The 27,635-nt window shown below is 39.3% G+C and overlaps 1 protein-coding gene across 1 annotated transcript in view; it reads left to right on the forward strand.

The window, feature by feature from the left end:
- The window catches only part of ONECUT2 (one cut homeobox 2), a 41,249-nt gene extending 24,855 nt beyond the window's left edge, over positions 1 to 16,394 (forward strand). The window contains exon 2 of the mRNA XM_050944738.1: positions 15,555 to 16,394. Within this exon, the coding sequence (XP_050800695.1) occupies positions 15,555 to 15,841 (287 nt within the window). The 3' untranslated portion in view covers positions 15,842 to 16,394. The remainder of the gene's footprint in view (positions 1 to 15,554) is intronic.
- Positions 16,395 to 27,635: the final 11,241 nt, after the last annotated feature.

The raw sequence follows: 27,635 nt of genomic DNA on the forward strand, positions 1-27,635 counted from the left end.
CTCTACGTGCTTTCCCTTACTCAGCTCACGTGCTTATACGCTTTCCTGAATCAGGGCCTAATCTATGATGCATCTTGCCATATGCAGACTTTATTGTGGTTATACTAATGTGTGCGGTTTTGAGTTGAAGCTTTATTTTATTCAAAATCAAAACAAAAGAGAACCAACAGGATGTGCATATGTCAAAGCTAAGTAGCCACATGATCTTATAGTTGTAGCCCTAGACTGGTCTCAAGACTCTCATCCTTTTTTTTCTCATTTGCTGCATCATGGCTAAAATCTAAATTGTGAACTCTTTGGTGCAGGGCCCTGTCTTTTGTTTTCTATGCAAGGTGCTCATTTAATGCACAGGATAGCTACACAGAGAGACAGAAATAAGGTTGCAGAGGCAACCATAAATCTAGCTTTCCCTAACTTTCAAGTGCTTGATTTTGCAATTTAAATAACGTTCCTTTAACATAGCATTTTGGTGTGTAATTATTATAACCAAAGGTAACTTTTGAGTGAGCTCGATAATATCTGATGATAAAATACACTAACACTTTGCTATAATATTTTTGCTTCTACATTCAAATAACACTATACATTTGTAGTATTCAATGGTGGCCTATGCCAGGCCTGTTTCATTAAAGATTTTTCACACTAATTAATTACCTCAGCTTTCCAGTTAATATATTTTTTACGACTCATTAATCACTTACGCTTTTTACACATATGGTCACCTTGTTACAATGCATTCAAGAGCTGATGACATTTCTTATCCACGAATAAGGACTCAACTGTGCAAAACATTGAGCTCTGGGTCCCAACCCTGCAAAGAGACACACGTGCTTAACTTTACATGCGGTGGCCCCCAGTGTCCACCACTGAAGTTAACTGGAGTTTTTCCATTGACTTAAATGAAGTGGGTGCAAACTCTTTGAGTAGTTCCATTTAAATCACTGGGACTATTAATGAGCTTAAAGTTAAATTTTGTATTGCTTCATCAGGAGGGATAGCTCAGTGGTTTGAGCATTGGCCTGCTAAACCTAGGGTTGTGAGTTCAATCCTTGAGGGGGCCATTTAGGGAACTGGGCTAAAAATCTGTCTGGGGATTTGGGGTCCTGCTTTGAGCAGGAGTTAGACTAGATTATCTCCTGAGGTCCCTTCCAACCTTGATATTCTATGATCAGGCCCAGAATGCTCAGTACCTTGCAGGACTAAACCTCATGGCATTAGTGTCATTAAGATTGGCTAGCTGTGTCTCAGAGCCTGCTCATTGACTTAGGAGGACTACTCCTGCTCCCATTAGTTACTTCACCTAGTGGAAAAAGATAAGCTCTGAACAATTCTGCTTGGTGTGGCAAAGGCTGTACCATGCTGAGCACAAAGCAGATCACACTCAAGGGAGCTAGTTCTGTGCATACCCTTCAGATATGAGAGGTAAATCAGACTGAAGGAGACAAACGGGACCTAAAGGCCAAACTAAGAATGTGATCTCCAGGAGAGCTACTCCTTCTCTTTCAAGTCTGCCTTTGTGTGAATTCTGGATTGTTCCTAGCTAGGAGTCAGACAGCCACTTTTCTATCCTTCAGAAGTACCAAGATAAAAATCACCTAGAAAACAGATCTCCATTGCACATAACGAAACACGAAGGAAATTTCAGTGTACAAAAAATGTGAACAGCTCTATCAACAGTCAGGTCTTACCAGCTCAGAAATGTGCTTTAATCCAGCATATGTAAAAAAATAGAAATCAAGACTTACAAAATAAAGTAACAATAATAAACACAATGAAACTGAATTTTTCCCCATGAATACTATATATTCAAAATTACATATGTCATACATATTCCCTTGGTTTTTGTTAGTTAGTTAGTTTGTTTTGTTTGTTTGTTTGTAAAGAAAATCCCAGTCCAATCTCGTTTTTCAGGGTCTTTTCTTTTTAATAAAATAAGTTTCCAGAGTAAAATATATTGCACAATGCAGGCTTATTCTATATAGAATTTACAGAACAATTGTTCTGATTTTCTCTTTTTTGTGAGTCATTGCAAATAGATTAAAATGGATTTCTCCGTGATGATAATTTTTTTTAACAAGAAGATATTTCATCAGAAACTCTTGGGCTCAGTTCTGATCTAATTCAAATTGGTTTAATCCAGGAGTGAATCTATTGAAGTCATATTTAGATTGAAAGCTCTTCAAGGCAGGGATTCTCTACTTCTCTGTGTGTTTGTAGAGCATGTAACCCAATCAGGCTCCAGACTTGTTTGATCCCAGGGCACTAGTGCAGTAAGAATGATTAATAATAATACTCGTCAATAACTGGAGTTATAGTAGTATAAAACCAATGTGAGTGAGAGCAGTCATGCCTTAAAGTTTCAGTATGTTTTATAGTATGTTTTATATTTTCAGTGAATCGTTTTACTGGTTCTCTAATCAGTTTTATGGTTGGGACAAAAACATCCCCAAAACAGAGCTGTCTGACTTATGTTCATTGACAATTGTGGGCTTTATCTGCAAACATTAACATCTAAATAGAACATCCAGCTGCCACTAAAAGTGTCTCATCAGAACGTAAAATGGACTTTTAGCTTTCTAAATAAACGGAAGTGCCCTCATATGAAATGTGGATGTTATAATTAGCTTCCCAGTTGAGTCTGGAATTTCCAAGTTGCCACCACTCGTATTATTTTGTTATAGTGTATTCCTGAGGCTAGATTCACAAAGGGATTTAGGCATCTAGAAAATCACTGGAATTCACAAAGGCTGAGTTAGATGCCTAGGTTCTCTGTACAATGAATGGAGATAGACAGGTGCCTAAGAATGGGATTAACAAAAGCCAGCTTTCTGAACTGCTGAAAAGGGTATGTGCTAAGCCCTGCCTCTCTCCCTGGATTGCAGAGGGGCACTTATCTTCACTTGGGATTCACAGTTGTGAACCCTCTCCTGGAGTTAGACACCTAAACGTTAGCAGCAGCAGCAGGATGTACAGTTAGGTGGTTCTGAGCATACATACATGATTCGGCCCTGCAGAGAAGCAACTATCTTCCCCCAGTTCATGAATCTCGCTGGGACTAAGGTATCTGGATGCTTAGGGTGAGGCAGCCGTGCACCTGCTCAGAGGCAGAGACATAGGCTCATGGGAACTTTGTGTGCAATAACTTAAGTGCTAAGTGAGTTTAGATGCCTACAGGGCTAGGTGGCTGCCAAGAGTGGGATTTGTCAACGCCAGTGAGGCCTAAGTCTGGGACACAAAACCCTAAAATAGCAGTTAGGCTTTTAAGTGCCTTTGTGAATTTAGCCCCTGCAAAAATAATTTATGTTACATTACCAGAGGTTGGTGGAGAAGGTAAACAGTGTCTAGCCACTTACTCTGGCTTTTTACATGTACCTTTGGTGGGGCTCACTCACTTACGTCAGTGCGGAAGGTTGACGCTATCTTTGGCTGCAGCCCCTCCTACCAACCACCTCCCTCTGGCCCCAGGTTGTCGGGGTCTCGGTCCTCAGCCAAGTCACCTAATTTCACACCCCTTCTGGGGGGTATCATAAATCCAGCCAAAACTGAATAGTTCCTCTGCCCTCTTATCTTCTCTATTTACAGACCCTATCTCAGGTCTTCCTTTGCAATAGCATGTGCTGCCCCTGTTGTCTCTGTGTACCCCAACTGAAGGAACAATAATCCACACCGTGTAGAGTCAAGCACAGGAGTTTGTTATGCACAGCACTGGCAGAGTGTCACTTTGCCTATCAGGTTCAGAGACACTGCAAAACAATTAATGACTATAGATTATGTATGGTGTTTATTGCGCAGAGAGAGGCAACGGGGATGGGTTTTCCCAAGCCCCTGGATAGGTTCTAGCAGCAAGACAAGATAGCACAATAAGTCAATGGGCTAAAAGATTACATAATGGTTCCACCCAAGGCTCAAATTAACATATTGCTGACACACAGGTAATTACCCCCAAACTGTGTCTATTAAAGTGTATAGGTTAAATCCTAATTTTGGGGTCCAGGGGAATGAGGTAGCAGCTCTCCCAGTTGATCAACAGGTACATTCCTGGAGATTTAAAGCAAAAAAGGCAGTAATAAGTACTTAACAATAACAATTGTTTATAAGTTTACCCTTGCATTTCTATGGGCTAGGATTGGCATACATCTGTGAGGGGAGGGTGTCATAAGTCATGTCAATTATATTGGGCCTCTTCCCGAACTCTGTCTGGGATCTGAGGGGTAATGTACCACTATCTCCTCCCTGCATTAAGAAGTAACCATGACGCCTTTCTCAGCGCTTCATGTGTCTATAACTTGCAGTAAGGACTCCCAATTACATTCAGAGTTATGCTGACTCCGCTCATTGACTTGAAACACCCAAGGTTATCTGTTTACCCCAGCTTCCTCTTAGCTATGTATTGTTCTCTGTTAGCCAGCCCCCATAGCCCAAGCCAAGCTGTGAACTCCAGGCCTATATGAAAAGTTCTCAGGAGAAACCGTAGTTAAGATCTTACATTCATAGCTAATGGATACTGACCCTTCACCAACCCTGGGCTTCTCTCAATCAGATACACTTGTCTCCTCCTTTGTCATCTCTCTCTCAACTGAGCTCCTTCCTCTCCAGTCAGGCGCCAATTAGCTACTCACCTCCCCAGGTTCAGGTTCCTAATTGGGTATATTCACTAGCAGACCCTATCTCAAGGAGTCTATGCTGGCCCTGTAGTGTGCTGCCCCATTGCCTCTGTCTGTGTACCCTAAGCCTGGGCTTCTCTCAACGAGACACACCTGTCTCCTCTGCCATCTCTTTCTCTCAACTGAACTCCTTCAGTCTACTTATTATGACTTAGCTCTGTCCCCTCTGGCTGGGAGCCAATTAGCTACTCACCTCCATAGGTGCAGAGCATGAGTAATTGGGTGCATTCGCTAGCCTTGCAGATGATGGCGGTTAAGCCTCATGACAGTACCATAGGGCAGGATGGCCCCATACGACTTTCTTTTCCTTTCTTTCAAGCTCCTGCAGCTTCTGCTTCTGAGAAAAAGCTTTGTGTATTGACAGGCTTCCTGTATTATTGTTAAAGTTGATAACTCTGTGAAGAATTTCACCACATCTACGAGAGGCTCACCATGTTGTCTTTCTTAATGATGCTCATATTTGGCTGTTCCAGGGAAGTGCTTCATAAAGGCATTACATTCTTCTTGTTTCCTGTGTCCTTCTCTTAAGTCTGGGCAGATGGCTCAAGGAGACTGATTTGAGGATGGACATTGAACTGACGGTGGAGTGACTTATTGCAACAAGATATTTGTTCCAAAAAAAAGTTTTATTGAATGTCAGCTGCGCCTAGCACATTTGCCAGTCAGATACAAACTGGGTCCTTGACAGAATAATTATTGATACTTTCTCCTCCACAAACCCTTTGTCTGCATTTTCTGTTTGGATTATAAGCTTTTCTGAAGAGGGACTCTGTTTTTCTATGTGTATGTACGATACTTAGCACAGTAGGACCCTCATCTTAATGGAGGCCTCTAGGCGCTGCTATAATAAAATAATAGGAACAACGATGATGAGGAGGAGGAGAAGTATCTATCTTTGTCATTGTCCTTTCATCTTTCTTAGATTTCTAGGTTGTTGAACAAATTGGGACTTTTTGATATTACTGAAGAAAAGTGACATATAATATTCCCTGTAAACTAGAACTGGTATATAGTGCTGGTATTTTGTATTGCTTCAGACAAAATGGCATTTGCCTTAATTCCAGTCATACATATTCCCTCCTAACTATTTACATCTAGAGCTGTGTAGTGTCATGTAGTGAATAGTATCTATGGATAATTCGTACTTTGTAGATTGTGCACAAGCAATTTGTTGTGACTATTCAGTACTCAGAATTTGAGTTATTTTGTTTAGTTTTGACTGGATATATAGCCACGTGATATGTTTCTACTGGAAAAAAAGATATCTCTTAGAATCAAGTTTCTGGTGCACATATATATGTTCCAGAATTCAAAACAAATTGTAACATTCTTCATTATTTGCTTTAAATTCACTTTTTCCACAAATATTCCTGCCAGCCAACTCATTCACTAGAATATTCATAGAAAAGAGCATGAACATGGGCAAAACTGATTCATTTAAAAATCTGAACAAATATTAGAGGAAAAGTATTTTGCACTATATGTCCAGTTCTAATTACAATTCCAGAATGTATCTTATGATCCATATACAGTAAACTAGTCTCTTAAAGATGCCCTGGAATATGTAATATAATATAGTAAAATTCTCTATGCTAGGTGGTCTGGGTGGCTCAGAGGATGGGTAGTAGGGTAGGAAGATTTTCATCTCTACATTATCAGGTTGCATCCAGTCCTGGGTGATAGTGACCAACAGTCATTACCATCTTAAAGCCATCCAGTGGCCCAGATGGAATGACTTGGTGGTCTCAGTCTAGATTTGCTGGACACAGGTGCCTCATTACAAAATCACCACTGACGATGATGCTAACTGGCAGCCTTTTTGGCAAGCTCTGTAGAGAGGCCAAGGATGGAATGAGCCTGGAACAAGACCAGGCCTCTCACTCCTAGACTTCATCCCACCAGGTCAGGTGCAGTGAAGAGAAGTTTGTATTGTTGTTCATAGTTACGATACCTGTTCAGTTGATAAACAGAAGACTTCATCCTTCAGGCAGCTTTCATAAACACTACATTCACTTATAAAAGTAATATATTCAGAGCAAAGCTATGTAATAGCTGCTGTATATGTTAGAAAGGAAAAAATGAGAGCCTTATTGTGGTGTCACTGAGTCCTAGATCCAGAAAAGCACTTTAGCACATGCTTCACTTTTAGCCTGGGAGTCGTCTGACTGAAGTCAATGGAATTAAATCTGAACTTGTGTGTAAGTGCTTTACTGGATCAGGGTTTAACACCAGTTTTACTCCATTGACACACCAGAGTTTCTCTGGGTTTGCAGTGGTGCAAGTGACATCTGTGTCAGAACCAGAGTCTTCGTCCAAATTTCAATACAATTATACCTGTGAAAAGCTGGAGTAACTATGAAGATTATTCTAAATTTTAACCACTGTAATTGAGATCAGAATCTGTCTCTCTGTAGTGGAAAAATATATCTTTTAATCAGTGAAGGTTGATTAAAAATACATAACTGCACAGCTTGTTAGACTGGTTCCGTTTGCTCCTATCTCACCCTCACTTCTCAGACTGAACTGCAGACTTCCCACTTCGAGTCTGCATTCCAGCTCCTTAATATCTAAAGTGACATTATAAGAATGCAACCATGACAAACTGTTTGGTCTTTTTTAATTCTGTTGATTTTTTTTTAAAGTTCTGCTGCTTTCAGATCCCATTATTTAGTTTTTTGTTGTAGATCAAACCCACTGTCCTTATTTAGGAAGAATGGTCCTTCTTTTACAGCCTGGTTCACCACTGTGCTGCTACCATTTATGCTAGTGTAACTACATTGAAGTCAATGGTATTATGCATGTGTAAAACTGGAGTAACACAGTGATGAGTCAGGCTGTTTTCTCCAGTGCAGTCTAGTGCAAAGAAAGATGCATCTGCATTTCTTGCTCCAAATGTCCACAGTTAAAACTCACAGTTATTGCCAACTACCTATTGACTTTTACAAACAACATTCAATATTAACTCCAGTACATAAAATCAAGACTTTTCTAAAATCAAGATGGCTACTTCCTCTCCTTCCTTAAAAATGAGTCTCACTTTGTAGGCAAGTTTCCTAGACAATAACTGTATCTCACAAGACAGTTCCCACTCCATTTTTCCTTTCTGATAAGTGCACACCAAGGAAAAATATTTGCCTTTATGGTTCCTTTTCAAGAGTAAACTTAACAGTTCAAGGAAAGTATTTACTGAATGCATTGAGAAGCACATAGCTTTGCATTATTTATTATTAGATACCAATAACTGTAATACACAGAATGTCTTTGGACATAAATTAGTGATGTTAGAAAATATCATAGTCTTCCCAATGTCCCAAAACCTATTACAAACTTCGGCGAATATATAAGAGCACATCACATTCCTTGCCTTTCATTGGCATATCATGGAATTGGATTTGAAACAAAAGACTAAGTAAAATACAATAGGGAAAAATCCAGTATGACTACATTAAAACCTTCTTTTTCTCTCAGACATATAATAAAACATTATATTGGATAGCATTATCTGGTAGCTTAAAGATGGAATATGAGCTTTGGGGTACAGAAGAGACCTCTCAGGGGGAAAGAGAGTTTATAGAGAGCTCCAACAGGAATAAGGAGGGAGTTTAGAAGCAGGGAATTCATAGGTGGTAGAACTTGTGAGGAAGAGAATGATCAGGACAGGGTTGGCCAACCTGAGCCTGAGAAGGAGCCAGAATTTACCAATGTACATTGCCAAGGAGCCACAGTAATACATCAGCAGCCCTCCATTGGCTCCCCCACCCCGCTCCCAGCACCTCCCACCCAACGGCAGCCCCGCCCATCAGTGCCTCCCCCTCCCTCCCTGCACCTCCCAATCAGCTGTTTTGTGGTGTGCAGGAGGCTGTGAGGGGGAGGAGCAAGGGCACTGCAGGCTCAGGGGAGGGGATAGGAAAGGATGGGGGCAGGATCTGTGGCAGAGCCAGGGGTTGAGCAGCGAGCAGTCCCCGGCACACTGGAAAGTTGGCACCTGTAGCTCCAGCCCCAGAGTCGGTGCCAATACAAGGAGCCACATATTAACTTCTGAAGAGCCATATGTGGCTCCGGAGCCACAGGTTGGCCACCCCTGAATTAAGTGCACACCTTCTTGCACAAATCCAAAGAAATATTTTGATGTGCAGAAATGATCTTGTCAATGGAATCCCAGCTCTGTACCCAAATGAGCAATCAAGCGTGCAGCTGTGCCTTATTGCAGCAGGTGCATATGGATGCACCTCTCTGAATGTCAATTTAGTTTATACCCCTTTCCATCCAGTGTGGTGGGAGGCAGATGAGCCAAATTCTGTTCTCAGTTCCAGAGATGCTAAATTTTCAAATGTAGGTGCCTAAAGTTAGGTTAGCTCCAACAGCACATCTGCAAATCCAGTCACTTATCTAATAGGAATATTTTGGTCTTAGCATGTTACCTAAGCGTGTCAAAACACGGATTTTGTGCAGATACCTCTATCTGTCTAATTTTAGCCTTGGACACATTATGAAGATGACATTGGTTTTTCTGCTAGAAGTTCTCCTCCTGCTAATGGATAAAAAAATCAGCTATCTATACGGAACTTTTTAAGATCCATTAGCAGCCTTTGATGTAATTGATCTGTTGACCCACCCACCCTCATGAATTCTGACAAGCGTGGAATTGCTCCTAGGTGGCTTCCTCCTTTTCTTTGTGAGATGGGTAATGGGCAGTGTGAGTAATTACACTCCCTCACTCTAGGCTCCCTTGTGTAGGATCCTGCACAGGGGCACTAGAACAATTTGTATATTAGGGGTGCTGATAGCCATTGAACCAAACTGTAAACCCTGTGTATAATGGAAATCACTTCAAGCCAGAAGATGTAGCAGCACTCCCAGCACCCCTAGTTCCAGCACCTATTATCCTGGATACATCTATTCTGTCACCTTTGCAGTTCACATTTTATATGAGGCTGCTGGAGAGGTTGGTCATGCCTGACCAACCTGATTGCCTTCTATGATGAGATAACTGGCTCTGTGAATATGAGAAAAGCAGTGGACATGATGTATCTTGACTTTAGCAAAGCTTTTGATACAGTCTCCCACAGTATTCTTACCAGCAAGTTAAAAAAATACGGATTGGATGAATGGACTATAAAGTGGATAGAAAGCTAGCTAGATTGTCAGGCTCAATGAGTAGTGATCAACAGTTCCATGTCTAGCTGGCAGCTGGTATCAAGCGGAATGCCCCAGTGGTCGGTCCTGGGGCCAGTTTTGTTCAACATTTTTATTAATGATCTGGATGATGGGATGGATTGCACCCTCAGCATGTTCACAGATGACACTGAGCTGGAGGGAGAGGTAGATATGATAGAGGATAAGGATGGGGTCCAGAGTGACCTAGACAAATTGGAAGATTGAGCCAAAAGAAATCAGATGAGGCTCTGCAGTGTGCAGAGATGGTCAAAAAAGCAAACAGGATGTTAGGAATCATTAAAAAGGGGATAGAGAATAAGACTGAGAATATATTATTGCCCTTATATAAATCTATGGTACGCCCACATCTCGAATACTGCGTACAGATGTGGTCTCCTCACCTCAAAAAAGATATACTGGCATTATAAAAGGTTCAGAAAAGGGCTACTACAATGATTAGAAGTTTGAAGAGGGTCTCATATGAGGAAATATTTAAGAGGCTAGGATTCTTCAGCTTGGAAAAGAGGAGACTAAAGGGGGATATGATAGAAGTATATAAAATCATGAGTGATGTGGAGAAAATTGATAAGGAAAAGTTACTTACTTATTCCCGTAATACAAGAACTAACGGTCACCAAATGAAATTAATAGGCAGCAGGTTTAAGACAAATAAAAGAAAGTTCTTCTTCACGCAGCGCACAGTCAACTTGTGGAACTCCTTACCTGAGGAAGTTGTGAAGGCTAGGACTATAACAAAGTTTAAAAGGGAACTGGATAAATTCATGGAGGTTAAGTCCATTTATGGCTATTAGCCAGGATGGGTAAGGAATGGTGTCCCTAGCCTCTGTTTGTCAGAGGGTGGAGATGGATGGCAGGATAGAGATCACTTGATTATTGCCTGTTAGGTTCACTCCCTCTGGGGCACCTGGCATTGGCCACTGTCGGTAGACAGGATACTGGGCTAGATGGACCTTTGGTCTGACCCGGTATGGCCGTTCTTATGTTCTTATGTTCAGCAAGGACAAATGCAGAGTCCTGCACTTAGGACAGAAGAATCCTATGCACCGCTACAGGCTGGGGACCGACTGACTAAGCATCAGTTCTGCAGAAAAGAACCTGTGAATTACAGTGGATGAGAAGCTGGATATGAGTCATCAGTGTGCCCTTGTAGCCAAGAAGGCTAACGGCATATTGGGCTGCATTAGTAGGAGCATTGCCATCAGATTGAGAGAAGTAATTATTCTCCTCTACTTGACCCTGGGGAGGCCACATCTGGAGTATTGCATCCAGTTTTGCGGCCCTCACTACGTAAAGGATGTGGACAAATTGGAAAGAGTCTAGCGGAGGGCAACAAAAATGATCAGGGGGCTGGGGCACATGACTTACAAGGAGAGGCTGAGGGAACTGGGATTGTTTAGTCTGCAGAAGAGAAGAGTGAGGGGGGATTTGATAACAGCCTTCAACTACCTGAAGTGGAGGGGGTTCCAAAAAGGATGGAGCTCGGCTGTTCTCAGTAGTGGTCGATGACAGAACAGGGAGCAATGGTCTCAATTTGCAGTGGGGGAGGTCTAGGTTGGATATTAGGAAACACTGTTTCACTAGAGGATGATGAAGCACTGGAATGGGTTATCTAGGGAAGGAGGTGGAAACTTCATCCTTGGAAATTTTTAAGGCCCAGCTTGACAAAGCCCTGGGTGGGATGATTTAGTTGGCGTTGATCCTGCTTTGAGCAGGGGGTTGGACTAGATGATTTCCTGAGGATTCTTCCAACCATAATCTTCTATGATTCTATGATTATGGGATGTTTTGAGCTGCAGTACCATCACTATAGTGTAGTCAATTGGAGTTAATGGAATTGCATCCACCTGCACTCGTTTGAAAAGGGCACATTGTACACCTGATTGCTCAGTTGGGTGCACAACTGGGATTGCGCTGTGGAGCTCATTTGTGCACATGACAATATTTAGTTGGGTTTGTGCATGAACGTTCATTTCCATTTACGTTGCTGACCATGGTCCTGTTAGGAGGCTCCCCCATTCCCCACTTAGGCTGCAGAGGGAGTTTAGACCATCAGAAGAGTCAGATGCTGTGGAGGCTGCTTCCATCCCCCTCTAATCAGCCCAGACAAGCAGGCCCTTCAACGACTCCCTAAGGAAAGCCTCATAGACAAGTCACAGGCAGTATCTCCAGCTTAGTCTGCACAAGAAGAAGTTCCAAATGCTTTCCTATGGGGTCCCAAATCTCTAATCACCCTGTGCTGCACACAGAGAGCTGTGGATGAGCCATGTACAAGGCAGCAGAACATATATCCAGAAGAGCCTGTATGCACCGTTGTGGTGTACCGAATCTAGTCCATCCTGCAGGCAGGACACAGGGCAGGTCTGTAGCCTCAGGCTGAAACTGGAGCCACGATACCTGGGCACCCCCTTCTCCTCTCACTTAACACCAGTGTAAAATAGGAGTAACTACTGAAGTCAGTGGAGTTTTGCTACTAAAACTGGTATCAGAGGAGAAGCAGCCCCCACAGCTCTCCTCAGCCTGATGCTAAGGCCCCCTGTATTCTACTCTCTGAATAGCAAGCATGGAGCTAGTCATATGGAGTTCCTCAGCTACCCCACTCCATAGTTGCCTTATCCAGTACAGTGGAAACTGATTCCACTGACTTGGGGCCTGCTATGGCCCTTAGGCCTATGATGGAATTTTGTCACTAAATGGCTGATCCACCCCAACAAATGACATTGTAAAAAGAGCCTTTTAGGGTTCCATACTCGTTGTAATATGCTGGCCAAATTATGCCATCAGCCACACCTCTGCCACCCGTTATCTTCAGATTGTGCCCTCAGCGACACCGGTGCAACCCCACTAGCCTTAAATTAATCTGAGGGCATCAGTTGGCCTGACGAACCTGTGATGAGTTTCAAGCAAACCAGCTCTAAATACAGTTTTGCTGAACCTCATGGCATAATTGACAGGTTATGTTGGCTTTTAAATTAACCATAAAACCTGTTTCTTTACTTGGTGTGAATCAAATAACTAGTTTATCTGTTACAGACAGAAGGGGGAGTTGGGAATGGTGTCTCTGCTCATGTTGCTAGGAGGCTGCAATTGGGCTGGAGAGAGGGTCCCCTGCGGAGCCTGGTGGGGTGGTGATTTAGGAAGGAAATGTTAAGTCCTAATAGGGCTGGTTGGAAAACAATTCCATTTTGCAAAAAACAAAAAACAAAAGTTTATGAAATGAGAGGCTATCACAGATACTCTACCCCCAAGCGTGCATACACTTGTTGTAGATTTCTTAGCAATAGCAAAAAATGCCATGAAGGGGTTATCTCAGATGTTTTTTCTTCTAACTGCGATTTACAGTAATACACAGAAGCTTGAAACTGAAATCTGGTTTCACATTACAAAATTTTATCTTCTGTCGCACACAAATTGATTTGTTATTGTAGGGTTGCTCATGAATTTGGGGCACTTGCTCTTGATCTTTCCTGTTTCCTAAGAAGATCATTGAAGCATTTAGGATTTTGAGGGGGAGGTTTGAACTGACGTACCTAGCTCAATCATGCAAGGTGCTGAGCTTTCTGGTCCTAATCCAGCAAAGAATTTAAGCATGTGTTTAATTCTAACAGTGTGATTAGCCTCATTGCTTTCCATGGGATGAGTCATGTATTTAAAACTAAGAATGTGCTTAAGTGCTTTGCTGGATCAGGGCCAGAGTGTTCAGCACCTTGCAGGATCAAAGCCAGAAAGAATTGCATAGAGTTTATAGACAGACAGAGGAGAAGAAAAGGTGAGTGACATTTTGGGCCTACTGACCTTGACAGTGGCCCTTTAAGCTGTTGATCAAAAAATATTATTTTGAGACTGATTGAATCAAGGTTTTAAAGGGCATGCTAATAATTCTCTATCTAATGTAGCTGTCTAGGGTTTCTCCATAATGCTCAACATCATAGAATGCAAGCACTGTGTCTAGGTCACCTCATACTGCACAAAGAAATAAATAAGAAGGATATTGCACCATGAAATATACTTTTTAAACAGGGGGGTTAGTTTTAACTGAATTTTCTTGGTTTTGTGTTTTTAATATTAAATAAATAACATAGGATAATATAATCTGCATATCATTTGAGGGATTTATAATTTGATATGGGGAACTGTGGGGGGGTGTTTGGATTTTCTGGGGTTTTGGTTGATTGGTTTGGTTTGGTTTTTGTGGGGAGTTTGGACTAGGCTAGTCAAAATAAAATTGCTGAATTCTAGGTTTGCTTTCCGTCTGAATAATATTAAAAGACTGGGTTGACGTCTATGTCTCATTCGTGCTACATGATCCCAGTAGCAATGCAGGAACTTCAAAAGTTTCAGAAGTTTAGCTCATGGTCTGATAAACATCAAGACTTTTGATTCTTAGCTGAACTCTATTGGAACCTCTCAAGTCTGCAAAATGTGCCTGGAAATCTCTAGAGAATAAACATGCTTGACAGATTTCTAGTATTTCTTGTCCCCAGTTGGGCTATAAATAGCACCACAACTCTTGGGGTGTTTCAGCAGCTCTGCCTGGTTGCAGCAGGAATTAACGCTGGAACTGTCAGCATTCACTCCCGCTGGAATTTCCCATAGAAATTACGTTGATATGCTGGCAGATAATATTGTAGAGGGCTGTTGGCTAGATTCAAACTGCTACCATGCTGACATATCCTTTCAATCCACAGAGCTCCAGATGGATGGTATCTGTGTGGTGAGACTTTGTAAGAAGGGGGGTGGGGGTGGATTATGTTGGTTCAGCTCTCTACCTTCTCCTGTACATTTACACAGCATGTTTTCATGCCTTCACCTCACCACTGCAGTGCAGTGCCTTTTGCAGTTTGCCAGAGTGCATATGTAATTTTAGGTCTAAGAAAAGGCTTTTTGCCCCAACATGCCAATGGAGTACATGCTCTGCTTGCATATAATAGTCATTTCCATTTTGTATTTATTCTGTGCACAGATCCGCTTCCTAAATGGTTTACTTGACATAATGGACTAACAGCCTCCACAATTTCATTTGCAAAATAAAATCTGAGCTTGTTGTGTGTTGTAAGAGCTCTCAAAAAATATCTGAAAACAGTGAAGCTTTCTGTTAGCCACTGAGAAAGGTGAGACAGATATGGTTTGAATTTTCTTTTCTAGGCTGAAATTTTGTATTCTACATGTCAGATCATGAAGCAAATTTTATGGGGGAGTTATATGTTTCTTAAAGGGGGTCATTTATAATAGGAATAGACCTAAAAGCCTGTAATTTTTAAAGAGGATAATGATTTTGGGAGCCTTAATTTTTGGATGACACCTGAGGGTGCCTGATTTTCAGTGGATGGGTGCTCAGCACCTAGAACTGGCGTGACTCAAAATCATTAGTCACTTTTGAAAAATCAGGCCTTTTAGCTGTGGTTGGGACCAAACTCGCCCCCATATAATTCCTCCTAGAAAGCTTTTTCAAGTACTAATTGTTTACTCAGTATTAATTCAGATCATTGATCTCCTTGGTTTTACTGCCCACACTAGGCAGATCAGTGACTCACATTCTTAAGAGATGAACCTGAGAACAGTGGTTATTGACAGCGCTGCAATCTGCACAATAAAGTTTAACAGTTTACATCCACTGTACAGCTTTATCAATGTTTTCAATGTATCACCAGCTCAGTTTATTGGTACTTATGCATACATTGATTCTTTCTCTTTTTTTTTTTCTGGTTCCCCAAGCATGCAAACGCAAAGAACAAGAACCAAATAAAGACAGGAACAATTCCCAGAAGAAATCTCGTCTGGTTTTCACCGATCTCCAGCGCAGAACACTTTTTGCCATCTTCAAAGAGAACAAACGTCCATCCAAAGAAATGCAGATCACCATCTCCCAACAGCTGGGCTTGGAACTTACCACTGTCAGTAACTTCTTCATGAACGCTAGGAGACGCAGCCTTGAGAAATGGCAGGATGATTTGAGTACAGGGGGATCCTCTTCAGCCTCCAGCACTTGTACCAAAGCATGATTGAAGAAAGGAATCTAAACTGGGCACAACTCAACCATAAAAAAAAGAGAAAAAAAGAATGAAAGAAAAGAAAAAGTATGGATTCTGAGTGGGGCCCTTCACTGGTGATTTGAAAGCACAATTCTCTTGGAAAGTAATTCTAGTCTAGCTGTAAACATAGGACACTTTTTTAATGGCTATTTAGTCAGTTTTAGAAGGCGCAAATCACAAATTAATTACTTTCTATATAGTATTACATTCAAGACAGGCTAAGCATATCCAAAATATAAGTGGGTCATTCATGACATGAATTTTTCCTGAGAGACAATGAAGACTTAAACTATGGATCAGCATTTAAGGCGATGGAAGTACTGCAGGATTGCCCAGAGTTGGTAGCTAAACAGAAATGCAAACATGTCTGACCTACTTTGTTTTCCAAATGCTTAGGCTTGCCACACCACAATATACCAAAGCTCACACCCATAACATGACAACATGAGAACTGAGCACAAATCTTAAAAGATGGAAAATGAAAAATCCAAGAACCTGTTTTGTAATCTCAGGCATTGTTTTGTTTAGATGTTTTAGAAAAAAATAGATCCAATTTTATGTTTCAGGTTTATTTTTTAAACTTATCAGTGAACACTCACATGGTCTTGGATCACTAAAATTCAGTTCACTTGAGCTCAAAGTATCAAGCACAAAGACAATAGATACAGAAATAGAATGGTTCTGGACTTTCTACATCTGTTCTTTCAAGACACTCTAATTTATGAAGTTGTTAATGAAAAGTATGTGACCACACAAGCTTCAAGCACATTTTGCTGTTTATCACAAATTCTGTGTTTGTACATAATGCAGATACACACTCAGGAGGTCAATTTAACTGCTACAGTGCATGGAGGAAACACAACATTTTGAGAGAGCTAGATTTCCTTAGGTCATTAATATGTCCTTTTTAGTTATTAGCATCATTTCATTGTTACTGAAGTCTGTTTAGGTGTTGTTTTTTTTAAATTGATGCATTCTATATTAGAGTTCCTTGGTATTTTCTTAGCAGAAAAAAAGCATCCACTTTCAGGATGTCACTGACCATTTAGATGTGCTGCATATGACTTAAATATGACATAAAAATCTATCACATCTCCATTACTAATTCATTTAACCTGACGAAAACACAGTACACCAAAGATGCAGTATATTGCAAGCCAAAGACATTTATAACTTGCCATTTATTTTCATCATCATCATAGTACTGTGATTATTTTAGAAATCAGAAGGCCTTGCAAACTCCAAAGTATAACTCTATCATTTTAGTTTGCTGTACAATTGAGCAGAAAGTGGCTGCTGACAACATTAGCGAAGTTGTGAGTGGAGTAGCAGAGCTAACAGGGCCATATTAGCTACAGTTACAGTAGTCTTTAAATAGCATAAACAATCCTTCTCACTGAAATTGTTCTGGTCACTTGATGTGCATATTTACCAGTGAATGGCCCCTTTTGAAACACCAATTGAGTGTTCAAAAGCAAGCCAGACGCTGTAACGATTCTTTAAAGACACTTGAGACTTTTTTATATACTACTTAATCGAAACCAAAGAAACTTTTTCTGCACCTACTTCTTCTGCAACAAACTGTTCCATTTTAATAAAATAAAATTAAAAAAACCAAGGAAGCACGTCAGGAAACAAAAACAACACAACACACTGTGTTTTGACAGACATTGTGGACATTTTAGGAAGCAGATTTCAAAGAAAGGGTGGACAAGAATGAAAACAAAGTAAAGCTAATGTGAGTGCTGCTTCATCTGACAATTCAGTAGTCTTAAAGTTGAAGATTGTCTTTAATTTGTGCCTATGCAGTTTTTTCAAAAGAACAAGGAACAGAGCAACCGAAACCTCAACAGCTACAATACCAAAGATGAGGATTTCTCACAACTTTTGTTTTAATTCATTATCTCCTCTTGCACGGCTAAAATGCTTATAGCACCATTGATCTGTGTAAAGGTAATCAATTCTGTTTCTTTGAGCAACAAAAAGGGTGGGTTTTTATTTTTCTGTTTCTCCCCCCACATGGAATCTTTCAAGGATTCCATGGACTCCAAGTATAAGGTGTTGGGATACTAAATTAATCTGTCTTCTCTGTCCATGAGAATATGTGGGAAAATGTGTCAGTTGAATATTATTTGTTTTTAACAGGTAGAATTGTTCTCTTGTATGTTCAGAGCTTTAAACAACCATCCCATATGGGAAAAAATGCTTAACTGACCAGATCCTCTTCCTCTTCCCCTTAAATGAATCTCGCAAGACAGGGACTGAAATACTTCATTGTAAATATTGACTATCACTAGAGATGAGCCTGAGTCACAAAGATCCGATCTAGAATTCAAACTGGATCAGAGCTTCCAGTAGTTTGGGTGGTTTGCATTCATTGTTCTGGTTTGAACCGTTATACTTCCAAATAATGAAATTCGGATTCAGGACCAAAGCTGAATTTCCTTAAATTTTTGGGGAGAGGGAATCTGAGGAGGGTTGCAACCAGTGTCTCAATTCAACTCCATCTCTATACATGACTTAGGGCTTCTTTTCAAATAACACTGCATATAAAAGTAATATAATCAGTTTCTACATTTTACTTTTTTTTTTTTTTAAGAAAAGAATGAAAAGTAGAAAATGCTTCTGTACTGGAAGGATAGTTAAGGACCTTTCCTTAGAAATAAATTCAAGATGGCTACCTGGGAATCGGCATCGGCAACTAACCTGATAATGCTAGGTTTGAGGGAGGGGGGAATTATTCTTTCCACATAACTCTTTCCCAGAGAAGGTTGGTCATACATGAGTCTCCAAAGAATAAGTGAAGCCTCATTATCAGAGATGGAGCTGAGTTGCAAAAGCCAGATCTGAACTCACACTTTTCCAAAGAATCAAGGTGTTGGGGTTTAAGGTTTTGATTTGGCCCATAATAGAAAGAGAGTCCAGTTTATGAAGCTTTGATCCAAATCTAAACTTCGCGTTCAAAGTTTGGTATGAAGCTAGTGTTCAAATCAGGGTTGGTTTGAGAATGCCTATCTCCACGCATCTTGCATATGATCATTGACCATACTAGCAATTTTCCATCCTAATACTGTTGTTCTTCATTTTGTAGCAGTATTATACAATGCTGCTTTTCTTATTGTTTTTCTCATATCCCATTCCATAATGTTATGTGCCCTTCGCTGTTCTATAAAGGGGATGGATATAGTACTTTAGTTAAATCACAGAATGTCATTTCTTAACCTTTTTTAGATTACTGTCAATTTTCCTTATGATTTCAATTAATTGATGTGTATATCTTACAAAAATAATATCCCAGCCATCATTTAAGGAATGTGGTCAAAATGAGCGGCCCATGCCAAAGTAAGTTTTCCATACAGATGGCCTTCTAACATTAAGCACATCCACCTGCTGGTTTAACGTCTCCTTTATAATCCAGAGGAAAGTGCCATGTTTCCAATATGAGTTTTATGCTGGAAAATTAGTGATTTGTAAACTTTTAATGAGTAAAAGGAGAAAAGTGAGTAAATTCTCACAACTTCAAAGACCATTTTACATCATATGCACTGAAGCCCAAGGAATTTTCTAGAACTTCCTGCCACATCTCTTTCTCATTGTTTGAGGCCAGATTGTAGTACCCCGACCTTTGCTGAGTAGTATTGCATCCTGTGAGCAGCCTTATGAATTTCAATGGGACACCTTGTGGCATATGTTGCTGCACAACATGAGAGAATCAGAATCAGGTCCTTGATTGTTTCAGACCAAAATAGCATAATTTATTGTCTAAAATCTAAACACCTTTTAGGCTTTATTTGTCTCATCTCACCAATAAAAAATACAGCAGATGCCCAACTATCTCTGGAAAGAGTATGGCCAGGAAAATTTGTGTCTAAGCTTCATATCTCATGGGAGTATGCAAAAGCTGTTAACCATGCAATGAAAAAAAAAAGCTATTTTTATTCAAGCATGAGTGTAAGCCTTCTTTATTTGACTCTAGGCCAGCAGCTGCAGGCAGAACAATCCAGGTTAAATACTGAATTATTAACAAACAAAAATCATCCTTAAGATAAAATGTGATATTTTTGATTCCCCGCAAATGTTTGGATGTGCTTGGTAGACAATATAATAGCTCAAATTCCAATCGTTAAATTTAAACTACTAGAAAACAATCACACACTGGAAACAACATATTGATTTTGCTGTTATGATTAGGGTTCCAACCCTGCAGCCTTTGCTCAAGCAAAATTGCAGCGTAAGATTTTGCCTGAGAGAGGATTGCATTTTGAGGCCATGGCCATGTCAATGTTCCTATTATATGCCTATTTGTCAAAAATGATTTTGATATGGACATATGAAAATACTGCTGCATTTTTGACTCCCGTATATTTTATCAACCCATATTAAGTCTTCCATTTCATTGTCAACTGTATCAGGCTTTTTATGTAGCATATAACTCAGAAAATGCGTGTTAGCAGTATAAACTGAGTGTAGATATATATGTGGGTATGCGTACACATATGTATGATATACAGTATATTCTGTTTATACTAAAAAAAAATCCAAAATGTGCGTGTTACATTTATATGCCATCTGTTTATAACTCTCTATAGCTATATGCTATAACTTATATCTTTTTTGTTTATTTGTTCGGATGCAAAAAAACTAATGTAAAAATAGTATCCCAGCATCTTCTTTACTATATACTTGGAGTCACTATCATGGGCACATCCAAGATGAATTCAACTTTCAAGAACCCTTGGATATTGTTTAATCATCTCTGAAGGAACAAAAAATGTGCTTGATTACTTCGGTTGAATAGCTTTATTCTGGATCTCTCTTAACTAAAGCTAAATCCAAAGACCTGAGAAGGACTAAACCAGCAAAGCAAAGCTCAAACCTACTTAAGAGAACAGGAATCTCCTCTTCCAAAAGGAGACATGGTAATGACGTCGCTTTGGAAAGGTTGTGCTAGCTATGGGGTGGAGGGGAGATGTTTTTCTTGCTTGTCACAACACCTGAGTATTTTTAAAAGTGGGAAAACTTTATAGATTATACTGGGCCTAATTTGTATTTATTAAGGGGAATTTTTATTGTTTAAATTTCTTTTTAAATGGTAATCTTTGAATGATTTTATTTTTTTTCCTGACTCTTTTGGATTGTGACCCAATATATTAACTATCAATAATGTACTTTATTTAAATTAGTCTCAGACCAATCCTGACGTCTTTATTCAGGCTAAATCCCGTGTGGTTTCATTTTATTTTAATATTCAGTGGGAGTTTTGCCTGCTTACAGACTGCAGGAACAGGCTCAAGTGATAATTGTTTGTAACTATTTAATTTAAATCATTCCTGATTACTTTGTCATTTGAGTTAATTTTACGTATTTATCAGTTCTAGAACTGTAGCGCATCATAGATGCAATGCTTATATTAGTATATATGCTTTAAAGTTAATATTGCTTCATAAAGCAGCCAAGTTCTGTTACAGACAGGGAAAAATAACAGGTTAAAAAGGGATTTTTAAGTTTTATTTCTTCTTTTAATCAATTTAAATTGTTTAAATATCAATAATTAAATTATTTAAGTTAATCCCCCTTCCCATCTCATTAGAAAGTGGGACGTACCTTTAATTATTATGACACATGAAGCCTTCCCAATATACCTTATTTATTTAACTTATTCAGCATCTGCGAAAGATGCCCTTGTATAGTTTTATATTTTTTATTTAAAACAATTTAAAGCACTACAGTTTATTTTCTGTCAGAACAACAGAGCGAATTTTGTGGACAAGCAATGAATATTCAACCTATAACTGTGCATTCAGAAACAATAGAAAAAAGACACTGAGATACTTTGCCTGAACTTTGTGGCTTCTGAAAACTTAAGCTGGGGGGAAAAAAATATAACGACAAGCAAAAACAGAGAAACCCTTAAACTAGCTGCTTCCAAGAATGAACTCTGCGTGTGTGGGGGGAAAAAAGAGGAAAAACAAAGAAAAAAATAAAGAAAAAAACCTTTCTATTTCTAGTGAGAACCAAAGAGGCTACCTCACTGACTTTTTCCATTTGTAATTTTAATCGTGTTGATGATACCAAAGATACCAAAGATTTCTTTCTCTGTGCGGTCTGCATTTTGCTTGTGCTCTTTTATAGTTTTCACCTTTCTCTCTGACATACAGTAATGTACAGCTGCAACTCAGATACCCCAAATAAATTCCTGTAGTGGGGGCTGCTAATTCTGATGGGGGCATTTTCTGTGTTTATCTTATTCCTTGCTGCCAGCTAAAAATGTCCAAGGCCAAGTCAGGCAAGTTCAGAGCCTGGTAGAACCACTTTACTTCTACCCCCTGCCAAATTCAATCAGTTAGAGCAACAGTGTTGACTCTTGGTTGGTATCTGATTTTTGTTCTTTGACTGTTACCTTGGTCAAATAAATCTATATCCGGTTATCTTGCCAAATGCAGAACTCCATCTGAAATATTCGGGGGGTTTGCATTTGAATCAATGGCAGAAATTGGACTAGGGTCTCTCTCTCTCTGTTTAACAACGTTATGGGTCTGATCCTGTAGTCCTTATTCAAGCGAAACTCCCATTGATGGTCCTTAGAGATTTAAGTGCATTATCAGGAATCATCAGGAGAAAGCCACACAATTAAGAAGGTACTTCTCTCTGCTCATTGCATGATTTAGTAGATGCTCCACACACAGGGCTTCCATTGACTTCAGTGGGAATGATGTACATGGGGCTCAATCCTGCAGACTCATGCAAGTATCTCTAATTCACATAAAGCCAGATTCTGCTGAAGTACAGCACTATTTTTAGTGGATGGTGGAGAGGTCAGGAAGTAATTGCTGCCCTATGCGAAGCATTGCATATGTGACTGTGTGCATTATGGGATTTTTTTTTTTACTTCCTCTAAAACATCAGGCATTGGGTGCTGCAAGAAGCAAAATACCAGATTAGAGTATGTTTACACTGCAATTGGGAGGTGTGATTACAGCAGGTGTAGACATACCTGAGCTAGCTTTGCTCAAGCTAGCTTGAGTAACAAAACAATAGCAACGAAGCCAGGGTAGCCCAGTTGACTGCATGGGCTAGTGCCATCTGCCCAGGGTCCTGGGTATATAACTGAGCAGAGCTGTCCAGCGTGCTACAGATTCGCTGCTTTTGTTATGTCTACATGTGCTGCAATCACATGTCCCGACTGCAGCGTAGACATATGTCAGTGAATCAAAGATCAAACCTAGTACAGTAAATCTTCTGGACCACAGTCTTATCTTAAGAGCTCCAGTGTAAATCTGGATATCTCCCAGGAAGTCATGAAATTACTGTGATTTTACACCATTGAAACAAAGATCAGAAACAAGCCCTGAGTTTCTAACCAACATTTTAGATTCAAGAGAAACAAAGGCTGCTTTCTCATTATTTTTACAATTACAGTTTTTTCACATTCTCATTCATTGAGTTAATTATTTTTTCTCAAGTTAGCAGAGAAATGAAGACTTAAGTGATTACTTAAAATTTGGTTGCCTCTTTTTGTCATCAGGGAATAAATAGCGCCCTTTTGTGCTTGTTTCTTTTAGCCTATTATATGATTGACTTAAAATCCACTCATCAGCATGGTTTGCTTTTTTGTATACAGTATTTAACATTTCAGAGGTTTATATCAAATAGGTTTAGACATAGAGGACCCAATTCTGCATTCATTTGGACGCTGCACAATCCCATCGACTTCAGTGGGAGTTTTGCCTGAGTAAAGAGAGCAAGGTTGTGCCAGCATACGCAGAAGATTTGTAGAGAAGTAAATCCAGGCAGAGAGTTCAGTTACACATGAGTAACTGAGTTAGCTATCTGGCCCGTAGAATCTATGAGCCTGCTCCTGCTCCCACTGACATAAAAAACTTCAACAGAAGGAGAATGCAGCCCTGCAAAGATACAAAGGCCCTGGTTCTGTAACAAGGATTGTACCTATGCAGAATCTCATTGGGGTCAGTGGGACTCCACTGAGGCGGGTAGGTCTGCTAGGATCAGGGACATAAAACTGTGTAATAGTCTAATGCACTTGCATATATTATAGTGATATTTGAGTTTTACAATAAGGTGTTTGCATCAGCAGTGTATTGTTGATTCAAACTATTTTCATCATCAGCTCAACCCAAAAGCTCCATTTTTGTACTAAACTTGCTGCTGCTTTTTTTCAAAATAACAAGTCTTTTCTTTCTTGGAAAAGACAGTGGCTTGATACGTGTGCTTTTGATATTTGCTTGTATCTAGCTATTTATCTATCTATCCACCTTCAACATGGAGCTATAATAATTCTCAGGATGCTTTCTAGGTATGGAGGAGATGATATATTCCTTGTGTTAGGTGAAATCTTCCATACTATACCAACCCCTCTCGCCTCCCAGGGTTCATCTAACAACACTGATAGTTTGAACACAGAAAATAGTCAGAATTGGCAGGATCCCCTACAGCAATTGCATTCTTTGCCAGACTCATGCTTCACTTGCAAAGTGTGACATTACCACGGGACGAGTGCCTTCCTTGAACCAAAGCAACGATTTTGCCAGTCGAAACCTCTCTGTGCTTTTTTTAATTCTTCCTGTGAATACCTCAGCTTCAACTGGGCCGCCATACTGTACCTGGTGGGCTTATTGTACTGTGGTGCTTTGCAATGCAACCCCACAAAGAACAATATTTGTAGTAATACCAAAGGTTCTTCTTCTGCTGCTGCTTCTTCTTCCTTCTCCTCCTCCTTTTCTATTTCTTCACGGTTCCAAAGCTTTAATATAAAACTGGGCATGTTGGCAACGCAGACCGCTCAATTCCTTACCGAATTTTCTCAGATATACCTCATAGATGATAGTGTTTAGAGTAATGTTATTATAGCGTATGTAATAAATTATTCACTGTTTCTTTTTGGTAACTGTGATTTAAAGAAAAAAAAAGCTTTATACGTTTTAGGTTGTGCTTTTGTAATAGATAAAAAAGGTGCGCTAAAATAATGTCCGTCCGTCTTTTTTCCCTTTGGATTTTTATTTATTCTGGATTGGGGAAAGTTGCAGAATGAGCCCAAAGTTTACAGTTTCATATTTTGCTGAAGAAACAATCTGTGTTAATTTGCTCTGTTGAAAAAAAATATGATTATTTTCTACATTTGTGCTGCTTGGTCTGAACAACTAATTGTTCTGTGTTACAGTGTAGTATTATAATTAGCAACTACCAATCAGTGCTATAATTTGTATGCATGAGGCAAAAAAAGTTTAGCAGTGTGATGCATTGTGGTTCTTAATGGCAACTTTTTTTTCTTTCAGAAATAGACCTTAGCCTTTGGTTTAATGGAATTTATGCATGGGAGCCTGTTATCTGTTAGCAGTTGTGGAACAATTGTGTATACATTTAAACTATGAAAACATGCACAGTTCTGCCTCATGCAGTTGAAATACTAGTTTATATGAGCATTTACATCACTATTAAGCTCTATCTTGATCAGTCCATGTTTAAAAAAGCAACAAAATCAAATTGGATTCCAGTTATAAAACAGGAAATTTTATTCAAAGCAAAGTTTGACCAAATGGCAGGTCCACATGGCCAATAAATTTAATTTATGAGTGGATCATTTCAAAATATGTCTTATTCAAAGTTGAGTGAACTGTGCATTTTTTCCAAAAATAAAAGGAGTTATTTTGGCTTTATGGCAGAAACCTTAGACATAATATGTAATACCCTCGAATGTAAATGTAGATATTATGGAGCTTCATAAAAATTCCAGACCTCATCCACTGATCTTGCTGGGAATAACCATTCTGATTCTTTTTGTGCTTGGTTTCTTCTTGTATTTTGTAATAAGGCCAGCACTCAGCATGAACCAAAAAATTCAGTATTAGCAGATCTAATGTACAACAACAATTCAGACTGTCTCAGTGATTCAGCCAAAAAACGTAGTTAGAATTCCCTCCCGTTTGTCTTGCCTATGCAACTGTATTTCACGCCTCTCTCTAATCTGAAGTGCATACATTAGTTTTATTTGAATCTTACTGAAAGAATACTGAAGCCCGTTTTTGTTCAGTCCCTTGAGGACACACCCAACCCTCATTTTCCTCAGTTTAGGATTAGTATTTAATAAAATATTTTGTACCCAATTTAAAATCATCTATCCATCAAGAACCCACAAAAACTAATTTTATAGTAGCACTATTTGGTATTGGTGAATTTAGTGTTTTTTTATATTTGGGTTCACTCACCCACTTGCAACCTTTTACATAAACCTAACTCATTGACCATGCTAAACATAAAGCCAAATCAACTACTAAATAATTTTATTTTGCACAGGAGAGTGCAATTTAGGAAACAGAAGGTGTAAAAGCGGCAGTCTACTATACACAACATCTAAATTTAACATCAGTGCAGTGTTTATATTGTCTGGCATTAAGAATATATTGGAGATGTGCTTTCATTAGTGCAAAGAAACATATTTTTATTTGGCCTTATGAAGTAGATTGTGATAATGGAAGCTTTGTAATATAGTCTGTTTATTTTTTCCCCTTATTTATCTGCCAAAGATGGTAATGGATACAAGAATTTTAAATAGGTTTTTTGTAAGACAGTTAATGATTGTACTAGTGTTTAATCTTCCAGAAAGCTTTATATGTTCTTCCGCAATAAACAGAATCAATATTTGTTTCAGTAAATTCAAATCATGCTAACAGATCCACAAACTATTCCTGCTTAATGCAGTTATTATAATATCTCTACATTAAGTTCAAATTAATTTTTCAATCCAAAGGAAACAAGGGGTATGTGAGACAATGACAATGTCCATTACTGTTTATAACAAACAGTAGATGGTCCAGCTTACTAAGATTTGCCAAGGTACTTGTATTACGAAATTTAAGGTATATTTTATTATGCCATTTTATGTCATTTTTTTTAACTTTGTGGAGGTGATATGTTGAATTGAGTGTAAGCTGAGTTTTCCAGACAAATAAAGTAGCTACAGAGTGAATGTTATTTTATTATTAAAGGTTTTTACTCAATGATTTGTGCCAATAGACGTCCTTTATCTTAATAACAAAAACTGTATAATTTTCAAATTTTTATTTATAGCTATTGATGTAAAAACCACACACATATGATTTGCCAAAGTTCAATAAAGGAGGAAAACTTGACATTTTTGCTTCCTTGTGCAATGAAAAGGTCCTTTATTTTCAGGTGCCTTTTATAGTGATTAGAAACCCACCTAAAGTCGTATCCTGCACCTCTGAAGTAAATGGGAGCTTTGCTATTGATCTCAATGAGCACAGGATCAGACCCTAAAATACCACATTTTGTAGCAGACTATAAAGCAGAGCTGGGCACATTTGGAATACTGCAGAGCCTGAGCCTGAGAAATGCTACATTGCATGCAGGATCAGGCCCCATGTGAGCAGATGTACTTGTAAAAATGTCATAGATGTTAACCTAGGCCTGTGACACCCTTTCCAGAGGTGAATTATAAAGATATGGGGAAGATCAGGGCATAAAGGAAAAAAATCTTAATTATGCAGCAGACTGTCACTAATGGCCCCAATCCTGCAATGATTTACATATGTCCTTAACTGTATGCCCTGAGATTCAATCCATTGATCTCAATGGGACTACTCAGAGTCCTTAAACTTAAGCGTGTTCACAAGTCGTTGCAGCCTCAGGACCTACTGTTAAGCTTGAGAATGAGACAGGTTTGGAGGGCTTGCTGCAAGTTTTATGCATTCCTGTTGGCAATGCAACAGGTCTTGGCCTTTCACTA

The sequence above is a fragment of the Gopherus flavomarginatus genome, chromosome 3 (genome assembly GCF_025201925.1).
Source record: "Gopherus flavomarginatus isolate rGopFla2 chromosome 3, rGopFla2.mat.asm, whole genome shotgun sequence".
NCBI lineage: Eukaryota > Metazoa > Chordata > Testudines > Testudinidae > Gopherus > Gopherus flavomarginatus.